This window comes from Necator americanus, chromosome X, assembly GCF_031761385.1.
Source record: "Necator americanus strain Aroian chromosome X, whole genome shotgun sequence".
NCBI lineage: Eukaryota > Metazoa > Nematoda > Chromadorea > Rhabditida > Ancylostomatidae > Necator > Necator americanus.
Genome location: NC_087376.1, coordinates 4,349,845 through 4,369,240, shown reverse-complemented (window position 1 = coordinate 4,369,240; position 19,396 = coordinate 4,349,845). Strand labels below are relative to the sequence as shown.

The following is a 19,396-nucleotide window of genomic DNA, read 5'->3' as shown; positions in this document are numbered from 1 at the left end:
AAACGTGTCTATTCTAGTGCGATTTGCATCGAAATATTTGAAGAACTCTCTACAGATCATATTTCATATTCTAACTATCTTTAGGATAATAATCCAGAATTAATGGGATTGCTTAGAATATTATTACATGATCCCTTATATTTTTTTATTTCCTTATTATATAATTATAATCCGTATACACTTTTCAGAAAAAAAAACCTTTCGACGAATTTCACGCTGAGCTCTGAGTGCAGCTCTGAATGCTGGAGAAAAATTTTTACTGCAAGATGTACTTGTCAAAGGAATTCCTTTCATATTTATTGGTAGCTTTCTCCTTTGGCAAATCCGTTTTTCTTCCTTTAGTTTTCCTCGATTCTAATTCAATTCCAGAATTGCTCTCCTTATTCCATATTTCCCTGCGGAATACTCAACAACGTTAAAAGCGCAAGACATCACTATAGCGTTCCGCTGTAATGAGCACGAAAAACTTTTTGTCGTCAAGCACTGCCAGATGAAAGGAGTTAAAACAAAAACATTAAATAGCCATGTGTCATTAGTGCATGATAATTATTGGAACATTTTATGGATCATTTTTCTAATGATCGCATACAGTAATTTTTTTCTTTTTATCCTCCGAAAAGCAATTATAACCAAAACTGCAACTGGAAAAATTAGAAAATAACTAATTTAGGCGTGCATCTTGCCAGAGAACAATATAGCCAATCGAAAAGTATTCCTTAAAGTTGTATCGTGTAAGGAAACGTCCTGAAATTCCTACTATAAAATAAATTTCGATGTACTCGAGCGTTGAGATCATAAATATAAATAGTGGGTACAATTTCATTTGAGTGAAATCTCCTCGAAATCACTTTTACCCGACATTTTTTTTTTGAAATCAAAATGAAAGGATAAAATTTTCATTACAACCATAATCGTACGATCACCACCCCTCCTAAAGTAAATGCTGATCGGAATTTAGTACTGGTACTCCTAGGATTTTGAGTACCAAAATTTATTTACTTTTGGGACCTCAACTCTAGTCATAAACCAGGCCAACTTGAATCATTTGACGCATTCGTACCTTCTGATCGTCAAAAAAAAACCCTTGTAGAATAAGTGATACAAATAAATGTGACTAACTAGAAATGTTTTTTGAAATAAAACCGGCAATAAGCATCCATGATGCAATTTGTTTTTGGATCCGGATCCAGGAAGTTTTGCTTTGATTAACTGCACGACGACGAATAGCAGTAGTGAATCAAACCAAGGACTCTGTTGTGTTCTCGTGATCAAATTGCAACTTACCGGATACAGATCAAATAAAAAATTTCCATTGGGCAAATTTTTAAAAAATTAACGTCTCTCGTCCAAAAATAAAGAGAAGCAACGGCTAAACCCCTACATTTTGAATAACGAGAACACTAAACAAACATCGTCCAATTATGTGTAAAGTGTCAAAACAACGTTGTTGATTCGGACGAATACGGTGGCTTTTTTTTGGGGAAAAATAGGAAATTATTTATTCGTCTGAACTTGTCAAGACATCAACATCATTTGTTTCAGATTACTACGCAGTAATACGATCAGGTAAAAAATGATATTACATCATAAATCTCCTTCATTTAAAAAATGATGGTGCCGAGATCGCTAGCGGAGTCAATCGTCGGGAGCTGCCTATACTTAATCATTCGCTGTTGTTTACAGACAATTTGTTTTTGTTGTTTTTTGTTGACAGAGGATGCTACAACTCGTGACAAATGACCGATTAATGCATACTGTAACCAGTGTTTGAATATAAGAATAAAACAAAGGTTAATCGAACCCATAACACAATATTTAAAGAAACTTCGCACTTAAGGGACCATTTTTTTCGAAAATTAACAAAAGCAGAAAAATCATTAATAAAATCTTAAAGTAGTAGTGATTATAGTCTTGTCTGTTTACTGTTACGTAAATAAATTAAAACAAGTTTTATTGGTTCCAACAGTTGCTTTTAAAATATATGTATTTATTTTTATATGGCTTATTGGAAAACTTTCCAGAGAGCCCTGAGCTGAATGTCATAGGAAAAAAATAAAGAAAGAAATCAAGAACAGGAAAATAGATTTAAAATTAAATTATAGAAATTTTGACACAAATTACATTATCATTAACCACATTTCTTGGCACGATTGTTATCTTCATAAATTTAAAAAAAGAAAAATTTTTAATTATAATTTGCGAACAAGTTATATTATTTGTTCCTCTTCTAAGTTTTCTGTAATTTTTGATAAAAATCACAAGGAAAAAAAACAACCATATGGCAACAAGGATCTATAAGATTGAATGCAGTGACTTAAACCTGGATTATTTTCCCCTGGATTATTTACGTACCGCGCATACGTCATAAGTTAGGTAGGCCACTGTTGTTGACTTTTTATTTCCAGAAGAAGGAGTCTTGTGGACACAGAACAGTTTTCAAATCCAAGAAATGAACTAGGAAATTTTTGAGCTAGGCACTATATCACCTAACATTTTTTCTCACTAAAAATCAGAGAACATCCAGTAACAGCTGTGAATGCCAAGTGTTTTTTTCCTGAACTGACTGCTATCAGCTGAACTGATGTACAGGAGGAAAAACCGAAGAATACTCGCTTCTGTCTGCGTGAGGAATTTGTTCCTAGCTACCGAATCTATTTTTTTCCTTGGATGCCAAGAATATTCGTATTGCCACGATTGATAGGATAGTGTAATGAAAGAAATAGTTTCACATGATGGGACCCTTTTTTGAGATTGTGCAGAAGTTTCATGTCAAGAATCTTATGCTCAGCACATGTTGTAAGCTTATTTGTGTGGTTGAACATTCTGTCGTTTTATAGCACGCAAACATTACGAACAAAACTCGGATTATATCCATGAATACAAAAATAGAGTTAGAATATTTTAGAAATAGTAAAAACACTTCTTTCCGCGGTGTTTCTATGGAACTTATTAATTTAATTTGGAGATTAAAGCTTTTCTTCCATTTAGGAAAAAAGAGCAGATATCCGGAATTCTCAGGGCAGCTACTTCCTGTTTTTCGTTCGTGCAGCTCATTTGGATTTACGCATAGATGAATGTTATGCAATCCACAATAGAAAACATGCCCATAAGAAAAAGAAAAACAGAAAAAAAAAGAAAAAAAAAACACAGACTTACTTGATTTCTGATTTTCGATGAAATATTGTTGTAGTCTAGACTTGAAGCTTGTGTCCACGCCATATTGCATACGCGCTCTGAAAAAAAAAAACTTTAAAAAAAATTATACTGTGAATATGACTGCTACATTTCCAATGTTTTTTTTTCTCTACAAATAATATTAATAAAAGAATAAAATTTTAATAATTTTATGGAAATTGTCGCCTTGGATTTGTAACAACAGATGATTTTTCTATAGATTATTTTTAACTATATTATTTCTCTTGTAAAAAAGATACTAAAGGATCAATGACAGGATGACCTAGGATCGCTCATATGTGTGAGTGCATATCCAGACGAGACATGGATGTACCATTCCTAAGGGTATAATCCAATTATTGGTAAAGAGAGACACAGTTGAGTGTGCATTTAATGAGGTCATTTCCCACGATATGTTGTTTGAATCGACATATCTCAACGCTATGTGGAAAAATACTCTTCATATGTTTTATTTCCTTAAAAATATTCTATAGAAAATTATTTATCTTAAAATAGAATCATAAATCAGAAAAAATTACGTTTCTCTACAACATTTCTGACATAATTTTACATAGTAATTGCACTTAATATGAAAATTAATTTTGACCGGAATATCAATTTAGTGAACAACGTAAAATTTTCTAAAAATTCTAAAAATTGGATTATTCAAAGTGTTTTTTGTGTAATAGCTATACTTCCCCCCAAACAACATTTAGACATAATTTTTGGAGTACTTTTCAGGAACAAAGTGAGCGCTGGAATAAATCTTTTGATTTTTTAAGGCTCAATTTGAGATGGTGCCCTTCTATTTTTCTTAATAAATAACGTTCCAAATTTTCTGGCCAAATAGAATATTTTCCTCAAATGGCTTTGTAATTAGGTTTACAACAATTATTTAGAAAGTTCCTGCAATAACAATCGAACGTAAAATGATGGCGAAAATACGGAAGTTATCCGGATCCTATTTTTGCACACAACAAATACGAATGGGAATGTTACGCCCTTTTTTGCCTCTGGATGGAGGGTTATCTCGCTCGAAATCGCTTCGCTGTCATTACAAGACTAGCAAGGCAGTTTTTTTTTCGGGAAACAAATGAGTAGTAGTAGCAGTAATCCATAAAATTAGTCAAATATTTTTTCTTTACAATTACAATGATCTTTCCCACGCAATCCTCAGAATGTTATCTTTTTAATACGTTGTTTCAGAAGGATGAGGTTTACATAACATGGATTCATTGTAGTTTAATTAGTATCTAAAATTATTAAAAAAAATCTTTAATCTATCTAATTTAATTCTGGATGACAGAGAACATGGATTTTCAAAGTTTTTCTCAAGAGCTAATTTTCATTCTGAGAATGGTCAATAAAGGAGTTAAGAAAATGAGAAACTAGAAAAAAAACCAAAAAAATATTATCAAACATTGATTCAGAAATGGAGGCCATGCCAGCACTGCTTTATCGATTTCGTTCCATCCTCACCCACGCTTCTCGGTTTCCAGCAACCGGATTAAGCTTCTTCAATGAATGGAACTCGACGAGACCACAAATCAATACACGACAACATTACGACAAAGTATAAAAGCGAAATTAAAAGTAGTAATATGGAAGTATACAGTTCTAAAGCAATATTAAAATAGTTTGAAAAAATTTAAAGGAGGTATGAGTTAGAAAATTGTTCAAATTTTCTAAATACCTATTAGAAGTACTAATCTGTGAGTTACATAGCTTTTTAGAAAAAAATTATTTTTCTAAGACTTACTTTAACATAATAGAACGATGGTAGACAAAATTCTGCATTATTTCGTCATATGTGCGAGGACATGTGGTTCATCATGAGGACTATCCTCAGGCATAATAACCGCCATGAAAGGCTAGCTAATTAGCTCATAACGTCAATTAATGCCTCTCGATATGAGGAAAAAAAAGTGAGGAAATACAATGTCTCATGAAAGGAAAAGTTGAGAGTTTAACGGAAATTCAAAAGTGCTATTGTGAGATGATTTTTAAGAGTTCCACACGATGGTACTCTAGCTTCATCGCGAAAGATAAACAAATGTAGCGATGAATCCAGAAATGTTGCAAGAAAAAAAGAACAAATTTGCATAGGAAAACCTTTTTTAATGAGGAACTGAATGTAGATCAAAAACTATGTTTCCAGGGAATTTATCTGCGTAATATTAAAGTAACATGTAGACAAATATAACAGCACTGAATCAAATACAAATCTTTTATGTATCGGAAAGGAAAAAAAAATTCTGGTTCCATTTATTGGCAAAATTAACGTGAAAATAAGAGTAAAAACGGCTACAAGCTAAAGATTCCTTACTCCTGGAAAAATTCAGCGATTTCAAGAGGTGGCGATGTTGAAAAGGTGTTAAGAAGATGACGGTGTTAAAATGTGTACTAAGAACGCAAAAAAAACTCAAAAACTTAATTAATTTTAAAATGCTGGAAATTCCCCGGTGATGGGTTCAGAAGGATAAAAATAGTTGAATGTAAGCTTTATAGAGTGAGTCAGTGGATCAGCAAAAACTAAATTTATAATCCATGCTGGAAAAATCCTGCACATACGCTACGTTAATTCCCAAAAAGACCAGGAAAACATGACAGAATCAGGCTTCACTAATGCAATTGTCATTTCTGTTTATCCGTAGCTGTCTAACGGGCGAATGTTTGTCTAAGCAGTAAAGAGCGTAAGAATTTCTCGAGCCCTAAAATCAACAAAAATTCAAAATTTCGTCCCGAAAGAAGAGAAATAAATGAGGTGCCTTTAGTAGAAAGTGAACAAACAAACGAACACATATAAATAATCTACAGCAATGAAAGCTCTACCCTGGAGAATTCCTTCAAAATAGGCGTCCAGGGAATAACAGAACAAAGCAGCTATTGTGTATTCGCCTCACTGAGTTACTACTAATATGTATATATCAGAGAAAATTCTGAAAATCTGTTCATATAGCTTCAGAGTGATGAGAAATGGTGAGAAACGACAGCTTGATTGCAATATCCTAGTGAGATCCATGAAATTAAATGCGCACGAATGCTATGGAGGAGTATTACGGCTGGAAATTCATTAAAGATGCTACGTTAAACAACAAACAGTTTAATAAAGTACTATCTAATAAAGTGTATTCTATACCGATTGATTTTCTTATCTTAAACCAGGAAAAGGAGAAAAGAATCCTTACATTTTTGCACAAAATTGTAAAAGACAATGTGATAACGCATTCAACCATAAAAAATATATAGAAAATAGTACTATCGAGTAACTTCCTGTTGAAGATGATCAAGCTAACCAACAATACGAAAAAAAGGATAGATCTCTGGATACTGTATCCTGATTGATAGGTACATATCCTATGTAAATCAATGAATTAAAGTGATATAATAGAAGTGAAACCTGAGATTTTCGTTATTTTCCTGGAACAACTCCTCCAGGATCGCTGCAACATCTAGACTTAATCACAAAATGCATTCTTCAAGAAAGAAAAGCTATGTTATAAACTTTTTTTCAGATTATGCAATCCCTTAAAAATACTAGCAATACTAGAAATATTCTCAAAATACTAAAAAAAGTCAAATATTAGGAGTCGAAAATACTCAACATTCATTCCAATAAAATACAAAAGGAGAAATTTTGTAGTGGATTTTTACCGCCACATACTCTGCTATAATAAATAAATACTGTTTTTGACGAAGTATTGATGGCTTTAAGTATACACATTTAAGAAAAAAATACAATTAATTTACGGGAAACAGAATCACGTGATTCCAAAAAAAAACATTTGGTCAAAACAATTGACAAAGTAGATCATTTAGCTTTTTTGACTGCATCGTTTATTTATCATCATTTATTAATTATTTATTTTATTATATCTCTGCAGAAGCAACTTTTGAGGTTGCACATGGACGAGCGGGTTAAAGTCTCAAGAATAACTCCTATTCGAGCTTTACTTCTTTTGTTGTACTGGTAAAATGGGTCGATTTAAATCCGAGGAAAAATCCTTGAAATGAGAGGTAAGCCATCTCGCAGGGATTCATGAAAACACTGAAAATCGTAGAAATTTCTGGAATTTCTCAATTGTTGACCGTTTCATGGTGTTATTATTTCAGAATGCTATAATCCTGTAAGAAGTCCATAATTATTTCAAGATGTCACTTTTTTTCCCATGCACGCTAATGCATATGGGAATGAAGTACAGCAAAAGAACAGTGGTATCCAGGCATTAACAGGATACGGATTAAGGAAAAACGAGCTTCGAATCCATTGAATTGTGAAAATAAGTGGAGAGCGCGAAATCCGACACAACACGCATAGCTCAGATGATTCGACAACGAGGCAAAATTCGAACAAATTCAATTTCTTCAGCCCTTCTACAGAATAATTTAATCGGATGTCCAGGAAAACATTAAAATACGTGTTATTTTTTGATAAAACATCGAGTCAATCACATATCGGAGAAGAAAAATGAGGAAAAATTCAGGAAAAGTAAAATGAGAACAATACGAGTGCTTGGTTTTGAGGTTCAAACAGCTGAGGACCGTGAACATTGTTAGTGGAATTTTCTCCAGAGAAACAATCATACTTCCATATAAAATTCATTCACGGATTTACTTCGAAATAAAATCAGAGTAGAGTAAGTTTTTTTCCACACTGAAGGAAAAAAATATAAAAAGAAAAGAAAAAAGTGAAGAAAAAAGGATATAGCTCTATTTTAACTTTAATTTACCAGCAAATATTTGCAAGGTAAAGTAGTATTCTTTTTTTTTCCTGTGAGAATTTCATAAATGTGGTTAAAACAAATCGAAGTACGATTATTTCTTTGGAGAAAATATTACTAACATCATTCATTGTTCTGAGCTTTAAAATCCTCAAAAATTACTCATAAGTATTGCACTCATAGCCTCTAAAAAAAGATCTTCCTGAGTTGTTAGTGGAGAACTCATAAAAGATAAAAAAAAAGACAAAAGTCACATATTAATTTGAGAAATAGAATAGACAAAATATAAAATTCCAACTGTTTTCAAATGATCGTTGTGGAAAGAAAAAAAATAACTCCTTGTGCATAAGCACAAATATGTGGATTATTCTGGAAAAAAATCCTATATGTTAACGAATAAGATTTGCATGCGTGAGAAGAGAAAAAAAATGCAGGTGGAAATTGATATCCACTCCTGAATACTTCTGGAATGTTATATGGTTCGTGTTGTTAGGGTGAAATTTTGAGAGAAATTATTCAAGCGGCAGTTCATTTATAATGAGGGCGTCGAGGAAAATATCATGTCAATTTGTGGTTCATTCGAATTAAAGCATTAAAATTATTTTGATTTTGTTAATTGAACTGAATACTAGTGGAAGAATTAACTAATGTTCAGGAGGAAGGAAATGATGAAAAATAAATCGTACAGATGGTCAGACTTCATTTAGTCCTAAGTATCAGCGACATTCTTTTAAAGGATAATAGCTAGTATATTTAAAATAATTTAAATTAACAAATAAGCGAAGAGAAAGCATGTCAAAAAAAAGTCTTCGTCTTCCAAAACATTATCCTGAATATATGGATATACTGTGGGTAAACTAGATGCTGCTATTAGAACAGAATAAAAGTTAATGAGTTTTTCGCACTTTCTAAACTGCAAAAATTTGAAATTGAGAAAAAAAAAGAACTTTTTATTACTTTTTTTTGCCGATGCACTATAGATGCTTTAGTAACAGCTGGCATCGCAGAGAAAATGTTATGTCGATGTATGTTCTCGTCAGTACAAGTGACATTCATGTGAGTTACATATATATTACATGATAGAAAAACCAATTTATTGAGTTAGAATCATTTTCTGGAACTTCTGGAATTCAGGAATTATAAGAAATCGTTACGATAAGCTAAAACGCAAATATTTGAAAGCGATGTATGGTCCAGAAGTAGAATTATGAGCAACTGTAGCGTCCGTGACTTAAAAACGTGAAAATATTATCCTGATGTGATGAATAATAAGGGCTTTAAAGGAGAATTCCAGACAAATGCTTACGAAAATGAAGCTTTTTTCTATTTTTAAGTCAATAATTAGCCTTTATAGAGAAGTTCATTCTTGAAAATCGAGTTCTAATAAAGTGCAGAGCTAGAAAATATGAGTTTAATCCTGGCGCGATACTATTTTTTGTGGAAAGTACTTCTTCAACTTAAAAGTTTTGTATTGAAAATAACTGCTAGCGATTTAAACACAACGACCGTAGGTCCGAGGATTACAAAAAAAAAGAAAGGTCAGGGAAAAAAAGAAGAGAATTTCTGAGCACCAGCCAACAAATATAATGACTTCGGATATTTCACTGCTGAATTGACGGCTTCAATCCTTATTCCAGACTAACGCTGCTCCATTTTATATTCGCTATCGTGGAATAGATTGATGTAGAAGAGAAGAAAAAAAAACCCGATAATGGATGAAGGAATTTAAAATGGGACGAAAAGAAAAATGGCGGTTCATTTTGGAATAAAAGAATGAAAAATGCTTTTGTGAATGGGGGAATCGTTGTGAAGGTGTGAAATGGTTTAGTGCTAACATAAAAATTCTCCATCCATCTACGTGAATGGGAATGAAAATTGGGGAAGCCGCCGAATGGTTTCTTTTTCTCCTGAATTTCCGGTGAGATATCGTTGAGTGCTTTATGTAGCGTTTGTTCGATTACTTCTTGAATCATTTTCACGTAAGGCCAGTTATTTTTTCCTCATAAATATCCTTAAATTGTACTCACTAAATAAATCATTTACTCGTAAAGCCAGTTATTTTTTCCTCATAAATATCCTCAAATTCTACTCACTAAATAAATCTCCGGGAAGTATTAGGAAATAGGGGACGTAGTCTTGGAATATGGAGAAAAAATTGTTATATACTTATTTTTTAATACTTCTCAAAGATTCATCTAGTAAATAGAATTTATGGATATTTATGGGAAAACAATCCACTTGAGACCATCAGCGACATCTTACTTATTCCTGGAAACCAACAATTTAGATGTCGGAGATTACAACAGTGTAATAGAAGAAGGTTTTTTTTTAAAATTAAGCTCAAATGGATCCAATATAAGAAAACACGTAATTTTCGTCAAATTTATCCAGAGTTTACGGAAACGTCTTGTTTGAGCAAGAAAAGCACATATGACACCCAAGTTTCTCAGTCAGTTTCAGTTCAGTCCTTAAATGTTTTTTTTTACACTCCATGTTTATTTAAAATTCTGAAACATGCGATATGCAGAATTTTTTCCAGTGCACTAGAACATATGTATGTTATCTCATGAGAACGCATAAAACTGAATGTGCGGAAAAGTTTCTGTGGATTTTACAGCTGTGGGAAAGAGGAGCGTAGAAAAAAATAACATATTTGAAAAAGAAAATGACTACAAAGTTCAAACAAGTAACTTTTCATCAATAGAAATGCAAATTTTCTCAAATATTGGAAGAAGAGACATAGAAAAACTCAGAAACTCAGCTCTCAATGATTGACACTCATCCTAGTCACAAAGAAATGTCAATACTGAGGAGTGATGACAAATGATTCCAGTTATTTTGTATCCAGAAACTGATGTCTCATTGTAAGATCAATCATTGATAACAACAATGACATCCGCGACTACGTGCTTGAGTGTTGTGTGCTGATCCGAGAGTTTCTCCGAGAGTTTAAGGATCAACAAACAATAAATTTCGTTCGATGAACAGCATAAAACACAGTAAGAATGGTGTGTGGTTAAACGTAGGTAGATGAGGTAAGGGATAATTGTCCTCTACTCTCAGACAGCAATTATTTCGTGGGGGATAAATAATACGTCGGAAATATATGTATATGTGGTTTAGTGATATTATATTGTTATTGATCGAGGAACAAGAATATAACTCACGCATCACGTGGTACTTCAACACTTCTGGAGAAGATGTGTGCACGCCACTTTTTCTCCATCAGATTCAGAATTTATTATGGATCAGTTTTGAAAGAAGGACGACGACGATGATGATAATGACGGACGATGATTATCACACACAAACACACAATGCAGACACTGTGGCCCGTCGTTGTGTTGATCCGTTTCTGCAGTATCACGGAGCGGCATAAAAACTTGTTGCGATAGATCAATCTGCATCCGTTGTAAAGTGTTCGTGAGCACGATCTCCAAGCTTACAAGAAACTTCTCGAACTTGTTATTTATGGATTTCTACTATCAAAATTTTAAGAATTTTCCCCATTCACATCCCATCGTTTAGCTCATCTTCCGGAAATACAAGATGATTTTTTGTGTGTGGTACAAAAATAATCATATGTAAATTGTATATGTATATGTTAATATCAAAATTTTAAGAATTTTCCACTTTCACTTCCCATTATTTTGCTGATCATCCGGAATTACATGATAAACTTGTTTGTGTTACAAAAATAATCATATGTATATGTATGTATAGTGTAATCACATGTAATGTAATCATGTGTTCAATTAAATTAATTACAACAATTTTATTGAATTATGAATTTTATTTTATTGAATTAATAATTAAAAATAACAGATAATAATAAATAATAATAATAATTGAACACATCATTACAATTATTGAATTAATAATTAATAATAACAAATAATAATAGTAATAAATAATAATAATAATAATTGAGCAAGTAATTACTGTAATTACTGTGCAAAAGCCCGAAAAGTAAAAATTTGAATTAAAATTAATAATTAATTTATGCCATACAAGAAAAAAATTATTTTCATTCACTCTTTCTCAGTATGGATACAACAAAAGTATGCCTTTTCATCCAGTCATTATCAAAGAAAAAGAAAAAGTAGTAGAGTATCCGAGGAATGTTCTTTCCTACTTTCAATTTTCCCCCTTTTTTGAGGTAAATTTTTGAGTTGTGTTTTATATGTCTGGCTTTTTTTATTTCCTATTTTTATTTATTTTATTTCATTTCGTAAACATAAATAAACCTTAAGACTACATATGATGTTGCGAATATAAAAACATTGATTTCAAAAGGTAACTTTTTTGAATGTTGTAGTACTAGGCACGGTAAAATCAATTTAAAATCCTTAAGCCTTATAATATTTTATCGTCACTAGATAGAGAGTAAATTTGAGAGATAGTGAGGAGAGAGAGGACATAGGGAGGAAAGAGAAATTATTAATGCATACGTCTGGAAAACCCTAATTCCACGGAACATCCACATACATTGCTTGTAAAGACATCACGATCGTTCAATATTTGAAAAAAACCTATGACTCATCCGAGAATTGGCTCCTGCGCCCATCGAATTTGATGTGTTTGAAAAATAAAACACGATTGAAACTGGAAATTTTCAACCTTTAACTGTTTACTCTTATTATTCCAAAAAACAAGGTTTTCAGCATTTTTTTAAAATCATTATAACAATAATCACTGTGCATTTGTTAAAATAACATTTATTTTTTCCTTTTTTGTAGTTTGAATTCGGGAACAATTTTCGGAGTGAGTAAGAATTGTGCGAAAACAATTTTTTTAGTATTACTGCGAACAAACGATTTGTCATGGATGGTTTCAAATCGTTAATAAAGGCAGAATGAGAAAACCACTTTATGATTCAAGTTATTTTTCTTCTAGAACAGCAAAACTTTTATAAATTGAGGTCCTTTTTTCCAGAAAAAAAACGGAATAGAGAACTGCTTTGAAATTCGCTAACTCCTTTGGTACACAGAAAGTCAACGCAGCTTTTTTGTCCACACAACAAATTTTCTGAAGCTTTATAATAAATTGGATAATTTCTCATAATTCTCGATTCTCCTATGACATTTATCGCCTTCATACTAATCCATAAAAATATTGGATATCTTGGGTACAACCATGAATAGTTCCCTAAACATCTAAAAAGAAATGTGGATCAAAATTTTTCTTCCAGCTCAATCTAGGAAGCACGAAAACAGCAGCGATTTTCCGGCAATTCATTCCATTAAATAATTAGGCTAAGGAGCATGCAGCTATTCGCACGATTCGGTAGTATTTCTTACTTAATGTGTTTTTTTTTAAATTACTTTTCTTTACTATAGAATGGAGGGTAGGTAACTTAAATATTCTCGATTTGTCAGCCAACAGTTGTACATAAATCTACTCCTATCCTAAAATGACAACAATATAAAAATATTTTCGTTTGTTCTATTTACATCCATGTAAGAACAAAAAATTTTTTTGACGAGATTATGACTAAAATATTTTAAACGTGACTCACGCTGTAGCCCCTCGAAACAGATTTGAAACGGATTTTTTCATTCCTTGAACAGTAATTGCACTTGACCGACGACTAGCATCAATTGGTTTCAGATCTCTGACGACGGATGCATAGGTATTCTTGAAGGCGACTCCATTTTCATCCTCATCCTCACTTTCCGACATTTCGCCACGATTTTCCCAAACTTTTCCTGGCTCTCTTCTATTGATTCAAGCAACGACCAATCGGTGAGAAGTACAGAAGTTCACAGGAAGTAGAAAGTTAAATATTGAGTGTTGGCAAACCTTAGGATGGTTGAAATGCGATCCGTTTGATTGTTATGGGAGTCGAAACGCCGCCTACAAATTCCGGAACAAATTAGTGTGGCTATACGACGAACGACGAACGACGATGTTTAGTTGCGCCTATGCCGGAATTCCAATGAAAAAAAATGCGATTTGTACTGAATGGATAACGGAAGAATAAGTTAGGAAGGGAGTAGATGGCGAGGGCATTCATCGATTCGCATCACTGCTTTCTAACAGCTTCGGATGCCATGGATGTGAGCGAAGTAAGCAGCGTCAAGAGATTGATGCATCCAAAGGCGCCACTGCATTGCATCGTAGAATAAGTGAGTGAGGAGCATTATGAGGGAAATAAGAATGTAGAATACGACGAAAAAAACAAAGAAATGCTTCAAAATTCCCCTGCTTAGACTAGATTTAACGGCTTTCAAATGCAGCGCTGTGCCCAATCGACCAAACAATCTTTCTTCAAAATGACATTAGTTCTTTTTTCCTCAATGAAAAAAATTTACAGCTCTTTAGTGCATGTGTTCGAGAAACATTACATGGATTTTATGGCAGAACACATGCCTTAATATGTTTGCTTCTTAAAAATAAATTAACAGGAATTTCAATTCAATGAATATTGCACCATAGTTTGTTAGATTCTTCACAAATTTTCGTTCAAAACTGAAATCAAATTTTCGGCGCTTCGAGTCTTAACGAGAATATTGAGGTTCATTTTCAAATAAGAACTTGTTTAGAAAAATATCTGAATTAAAATCTCAAGAATCCCCAATAAAACGTTCCGGCAATTTGTTTCGAATGCATTGTGGTTGCGTTGCATTTTAAAGCAGTTTTTTTTTCAACCAGACATATATAGCGGGGGTAAATATCACTTTTTACTGCGTAATTCGTGCTTTTTTGAATATAAGCAATGTAAAGACGAGTAATGTACTACATTTTGAGAAGGCTGCCAAGACTATCTTTAATCGTTATTTCGGTTGCCATTTTTTTCTTCGAAAAAAAAGTGCTATTTATTACTACTATCATTTTTAATTTTTAGTTCCACATCACTAAACAACACATTTGTAATAATTCGAATATGTGAATTTTATTTAGATTATAAACAATGTAAAGTCGAGTAGTGTACTACATTTTGAGAAGGCTGCCGAGACTTTCTTTAATCCTTATTTCGATTGCCATTTTTTTCTTCGAAAAAAAAATGCTATTTATTACTACTATCATTTTTAATTTTTAGTTTCACATCACTAAACAAAACATTTGTAATAATTCGAATATGTGAATTTTATATGTGAATCTTATCTCATGATATAATCGGGTATTTATTAAATAGATATATTTCTGAGATTTTATATGTAACACCAACAGAGTCATTTTCAATTCCTTGCCCATTATTGCAGGAGACAAAAAATAGAAGAATAGAAAAGAACTAAAATGTATAGGAGAGCAAAACAACTGCTACTTCTTTTTTTTGAAGAAAACATTATATTTATTATTCTTATCATATTATTGGTTGTAATGTTTATTTGTAAAAAAGGATTTTACTGATGAATACTAGTAGAATACTAGTTAATATTAAAATATCGATGCCATCAGACATGGAATCAGTTTAAAGTACATTTATTTTTGTTTATACATTTGAAGCAAATATACACCCGGCACCTTTTTTGGGTTTATTTGGTTTTGTGTTCTTTGTTGACATTAATACCTCAGTTGTCAATATGAACCGTTCTGATTGACACTGCCATTCTTTCCTTATGTATTGTGTTATTTATTTTTCTTAAAAAAATTATTTATAATATTACATGGCGTTGACATAACATTATCCTTTTTGCAGAAGAAAATTAACGATAATTATTCTTTTTATACATATTTATAAACTAAAAAATAACTGATAACTCGACGAAAAAAAAAACACACACAAAACACTTACGATTTCTGTAGGAAATATTTATGTGTAGCTTGTGTGAACAGTCGATTTCGGAAAGAATATCGACTCTCCATAGTCGTAACAAAGAGATGGATACTCGGAAACGAGTGAATGAGTTAGCTGGCCACTTCTAATATCAATTCAGAGACGATAGATGGATGAGGTTCCGGCTGGAAAAGTGGCCGACGAATAATCACTGGCCCGGCGGAGATCTCTGAAGAACAAAAGTTTTTTTTTTCTCATTCGAGGACTACTGGTTTTTTTTGCTATGAAGAACATAACATGATGTAATGAAGTCTTCTTCTGCTGTTGGCATGACAGCACTAACAAACTGGAAATAAAATGATTGTAGTATCATTACGTTGTTTACAACAATATTCTTTTCTGCTTCTCCAGAAATATTTCCTAGACGATTCCTTGCCGGAAGTGCTTGTTTATTACTCGCAGTTGTTGCTCATTGTTTTGAAAATTGTCAGACAACAACAAATATTGTTAAAAATTGAGAAGAATCTAATTCAAAGAACATTCCGGAGTAATCCAGATGTTGACAAAGATTTGAGAGGAAAAAAAAAGAATAAAAAGCTCTGAATTATTGTTTATCTCTTCTCCACGACCACTCATTATCAGTTGACAATAAAATGACACATTGGCTACTTGAGAGGTTTCTTCTCAGTATCAAAAACATTTAGAAAAATTCAAGCTGTTTGGGTTATTTATTTATTTAAAACAAAAAAAAAATGCTGCAGGCCTTTTGATTAAACTTACAGACGATAGAAGTGGGCTTACAATGATACCTGAAGTAGCGGATACATGATCCTAAAAGTTATTCTAACAGATCCAGCTATTAATAAACTCAATCTCCTTAATTTTTTCTCAAGTAACATACGTATAAATAAGCTCTAGTATTCCAGAAGAAAATCCCAAAACTAGTCAAAATACATTATTGAAATGTTCCGAAGATATTAAGTTAGCGTTGTTGAAATCTCATGACATTTATTTCCTTTTATCAGGAAATAATCCATCCTTATTTCTCATACTGATTCATTCGAATAGTAAAAGTTGACTCATCCGGAAAGCTTCTGCTTCTTTCTGATTCATTTCGTTAAAAAAATGAGTTCTTAAAATGTTAGCGATGACTGAAACCGGGAAAATTGATTGTTCCCGTCGGAATGAGCAATTATCTGGTGTCATTTACATGTGTCGCTTACTCTCGGAATATTCTAAGACAAATCGATCCAGGGCGATGAAGACTATCACAAAGTATCCGCTTCAGAAAATTATTCAATTCGTCTCAATATAATTAACTTAACATGAGATAATAATTATGCAATAGTTCAATTATGGTTCGTTTTTATTTAATTATAAATAATTTTATAACTAAAGAGTGTGACGTAATTGCAAACAGCTATCATTGCGCATTAGAAAATTGCATTTTTCAGGAACTGCTATTCCATTTCACGAGGAATTGTTTTTAAAAAATCTGAAGAAGATCTCGTTCTCATCGATTATTAATCATAAATTGTTACTACTATTATTTAACTGTATTATTACATTTAACTATATTTAACTATTATTTTGTTAATTTTTGACGTCTTTACGATTTGATATAATTATTTAGATATTTTCTGAGTTCTCTAGGTCTTTGATGGAGCGGTCTCAGAGATGGAAATCCGTGAACATCCTATAGTAACTGGAACTATCACTATCGATAGAATTGCTGGATTATTTAAATTTAGCAAACTCAAAAATGGAATCAACGCCGCCTTGCTGATTGTTCTGAAGCAGATAGTATTAGAATCTAAGATTAGTTCAAATAAATAGTCAAACTGAATCACTGGATTGATTGTACAGAGAAAAAGGATTTTAATCTAAAATTTGAAGTGTTAATCTATGGCTGCGTAGCTCTAGGACAACTCTTTCTTGGTTTATTAGCTTCCGGAGAAAAAACGCGTGTCGCTAGGTGACGCTGTAAGTTCCCAGATTGATATTTGTCTAAAAACTATCATAGTTTTGACATTATCACTCTCAATACAGTTTATTTATCAAAATAATTTGTTTAAAATGACCTGCTAAAATATTTTTATGTACAATATTTAACCAAAATAATAAAAACCTTACTAATTTTATCAATGTCAATCTCCTCAAACTTACGAATAACGTGTGACCAACCTCAACAGAGTAGTCTCGCCTTGTTAGAAGGAAGACCTTGGACTGTTCTGAGTGGAAATATTCCGGAATGTCCAGGAAGAAGATGCTCCTTGATGTTAAAGATATCGTCGGTGCTACGTAGATTGCAGTTGAACCGTATTTGATAACAGCTAAACTAACAAGGAGGAAACATCCGCAAGAAAATGGATGACTGTGGGATCAAATCCAAGTTATGACGATTATTCTGGAATGACAATTTAGTTTTCAGACAGAATTGCCGGCTGATAAACAGCGAGATCCAAAATTACTGGATTTCTTTTTCTAAGAACCAGTGAGTCACTCAATACCCTCAAAGGTCCCACATGCTTTGAACAAAAAAGTGGAGTTGATTAAAGGGCGAAAGTAAGGTGTAAATACAGGATATCGTTCAATCAATAGGAAAACTAAAGTGATTTTATATGGAAACGGACCATTACAGTGATTTACTCACAGAAAATCTCTCTAAAGAGAAATAAATCTAAAGAAATACAAAACTTGTGTGGAAATATGTTTTTTTTTATTATTTATTAACTTTGTCCACAAGACTGCGTAGCAGATGAAGGGAGGTGTCAGCAACATTACCTCTGAGATGTTAGAAATGAAATTGCTAGTTTCTAAGGATAACTGATTGAATTACGGTAATAAAGGTAGAAAAATAGTGGATAAACACTTCTGCACATGTGTGTTAGCCTGTAATTAAATATTCTTATAGAATAAAAGGAAAAGTAATCGAAATTCCGAGAAAAACTCTTAATTAGTTCCTTTTACCAGTCTTGAGAAAACACCGTCAGGAAATCATTTAAAAATGTGTTTTCATGGATCACTAAGACGAAGAAGATTTTTCAGATGATTGATGATCGGCAGTGAAGTATGGAATGTTTTTTGTTTGGCTTCTTTTTGAGGAATTATAGGATTACAGATACAAGTTCTTAAGCAAAAGTTTATCAATTGAGTTAAAAAATGTTAGCATATTTTTTGCTAGGATGGCTTCCAGAAATCAAAACCTAGTAAGAATTATGGTAAGTTAGATGAATAAAAGACTCGACTATTCGTGTATTAAATTTTTTTGCAATCAAATTCGAGTTGAACTACGAAAACTACGAAAATAATGTATCAATACCAATCAAAAGTTTTTTTTTGTTGCTACAAAAAAAAGTTGAGTGAGGAGGGATCCTCATGTGAAATGAAGCAGCAGTATGTGAAGCGCAATAACTGTGCCACATGTGGTTCTTCAAGGATAATGAGTGAAACCACTGAGGAAGATTAAATTCACATGAAAGTATGGGTTCTCTTAATAACACTCTTCTTCTCGGGATGTCGCTTCAAGTGAAAATCTGTGACAAGAATAATGTAAAGGAGAAAATGTCTGGCGTGATAATCAATCCGCTTCGGATGCGCCACTGCGTTTACTTCAATTTAGAATCGTATGAGGTTTCTGAAGGCGTATCTAACCATTAAAATGACTTGTGAGGGCTGATTCGTGTATCAGGTAAGTGTTTTTGCCATCTTTATCCTCTCTATGAGAAGTTTGACACGAATTTATCAGCCTAAAGAAAGGCTTGGTTGGCTCTCGAATAGT

At 32.6% G+C, this 19,396-nt stretch overlaps 1 protein-coding gene across 3 annotated transcripts in view; it reads right to left on the bottom strand.

The window, feature by feature from the left end:
• The window catches only part of RB195_021463 (uncharacterized protein), a gene marked incomplete at both ends in the record, with an annotated part of 37,213 nt that extends 21,509 nt beyond the window's left edge, over positions 1-15,704 (bottom strand). Inside the window, 2 exons of one of the 3 annotated variants that reach the window (XM_064208205.1) lie at positions 3,157-3,233; positions 15,634-15,704. In XM_064208205.1, the coding sequence (XP_064064086.1) occupies positions 3,157-3,233; positions 15,634-15,704 (148 nt within the window). Of the gene's footprint in view, positions 1-3,156; positions 3,234-4,594; positions 4,618-11,062; positions 11,122-15,633 lie in introns of those variants that run through there. The other 2 variants (XM_064208207.1, XM_064208208.1) reach the window with 2 other exon arrangements.
• Between the last annotated feature and the right edge of the window lie 3,692 nt (positions 15,705-19,396).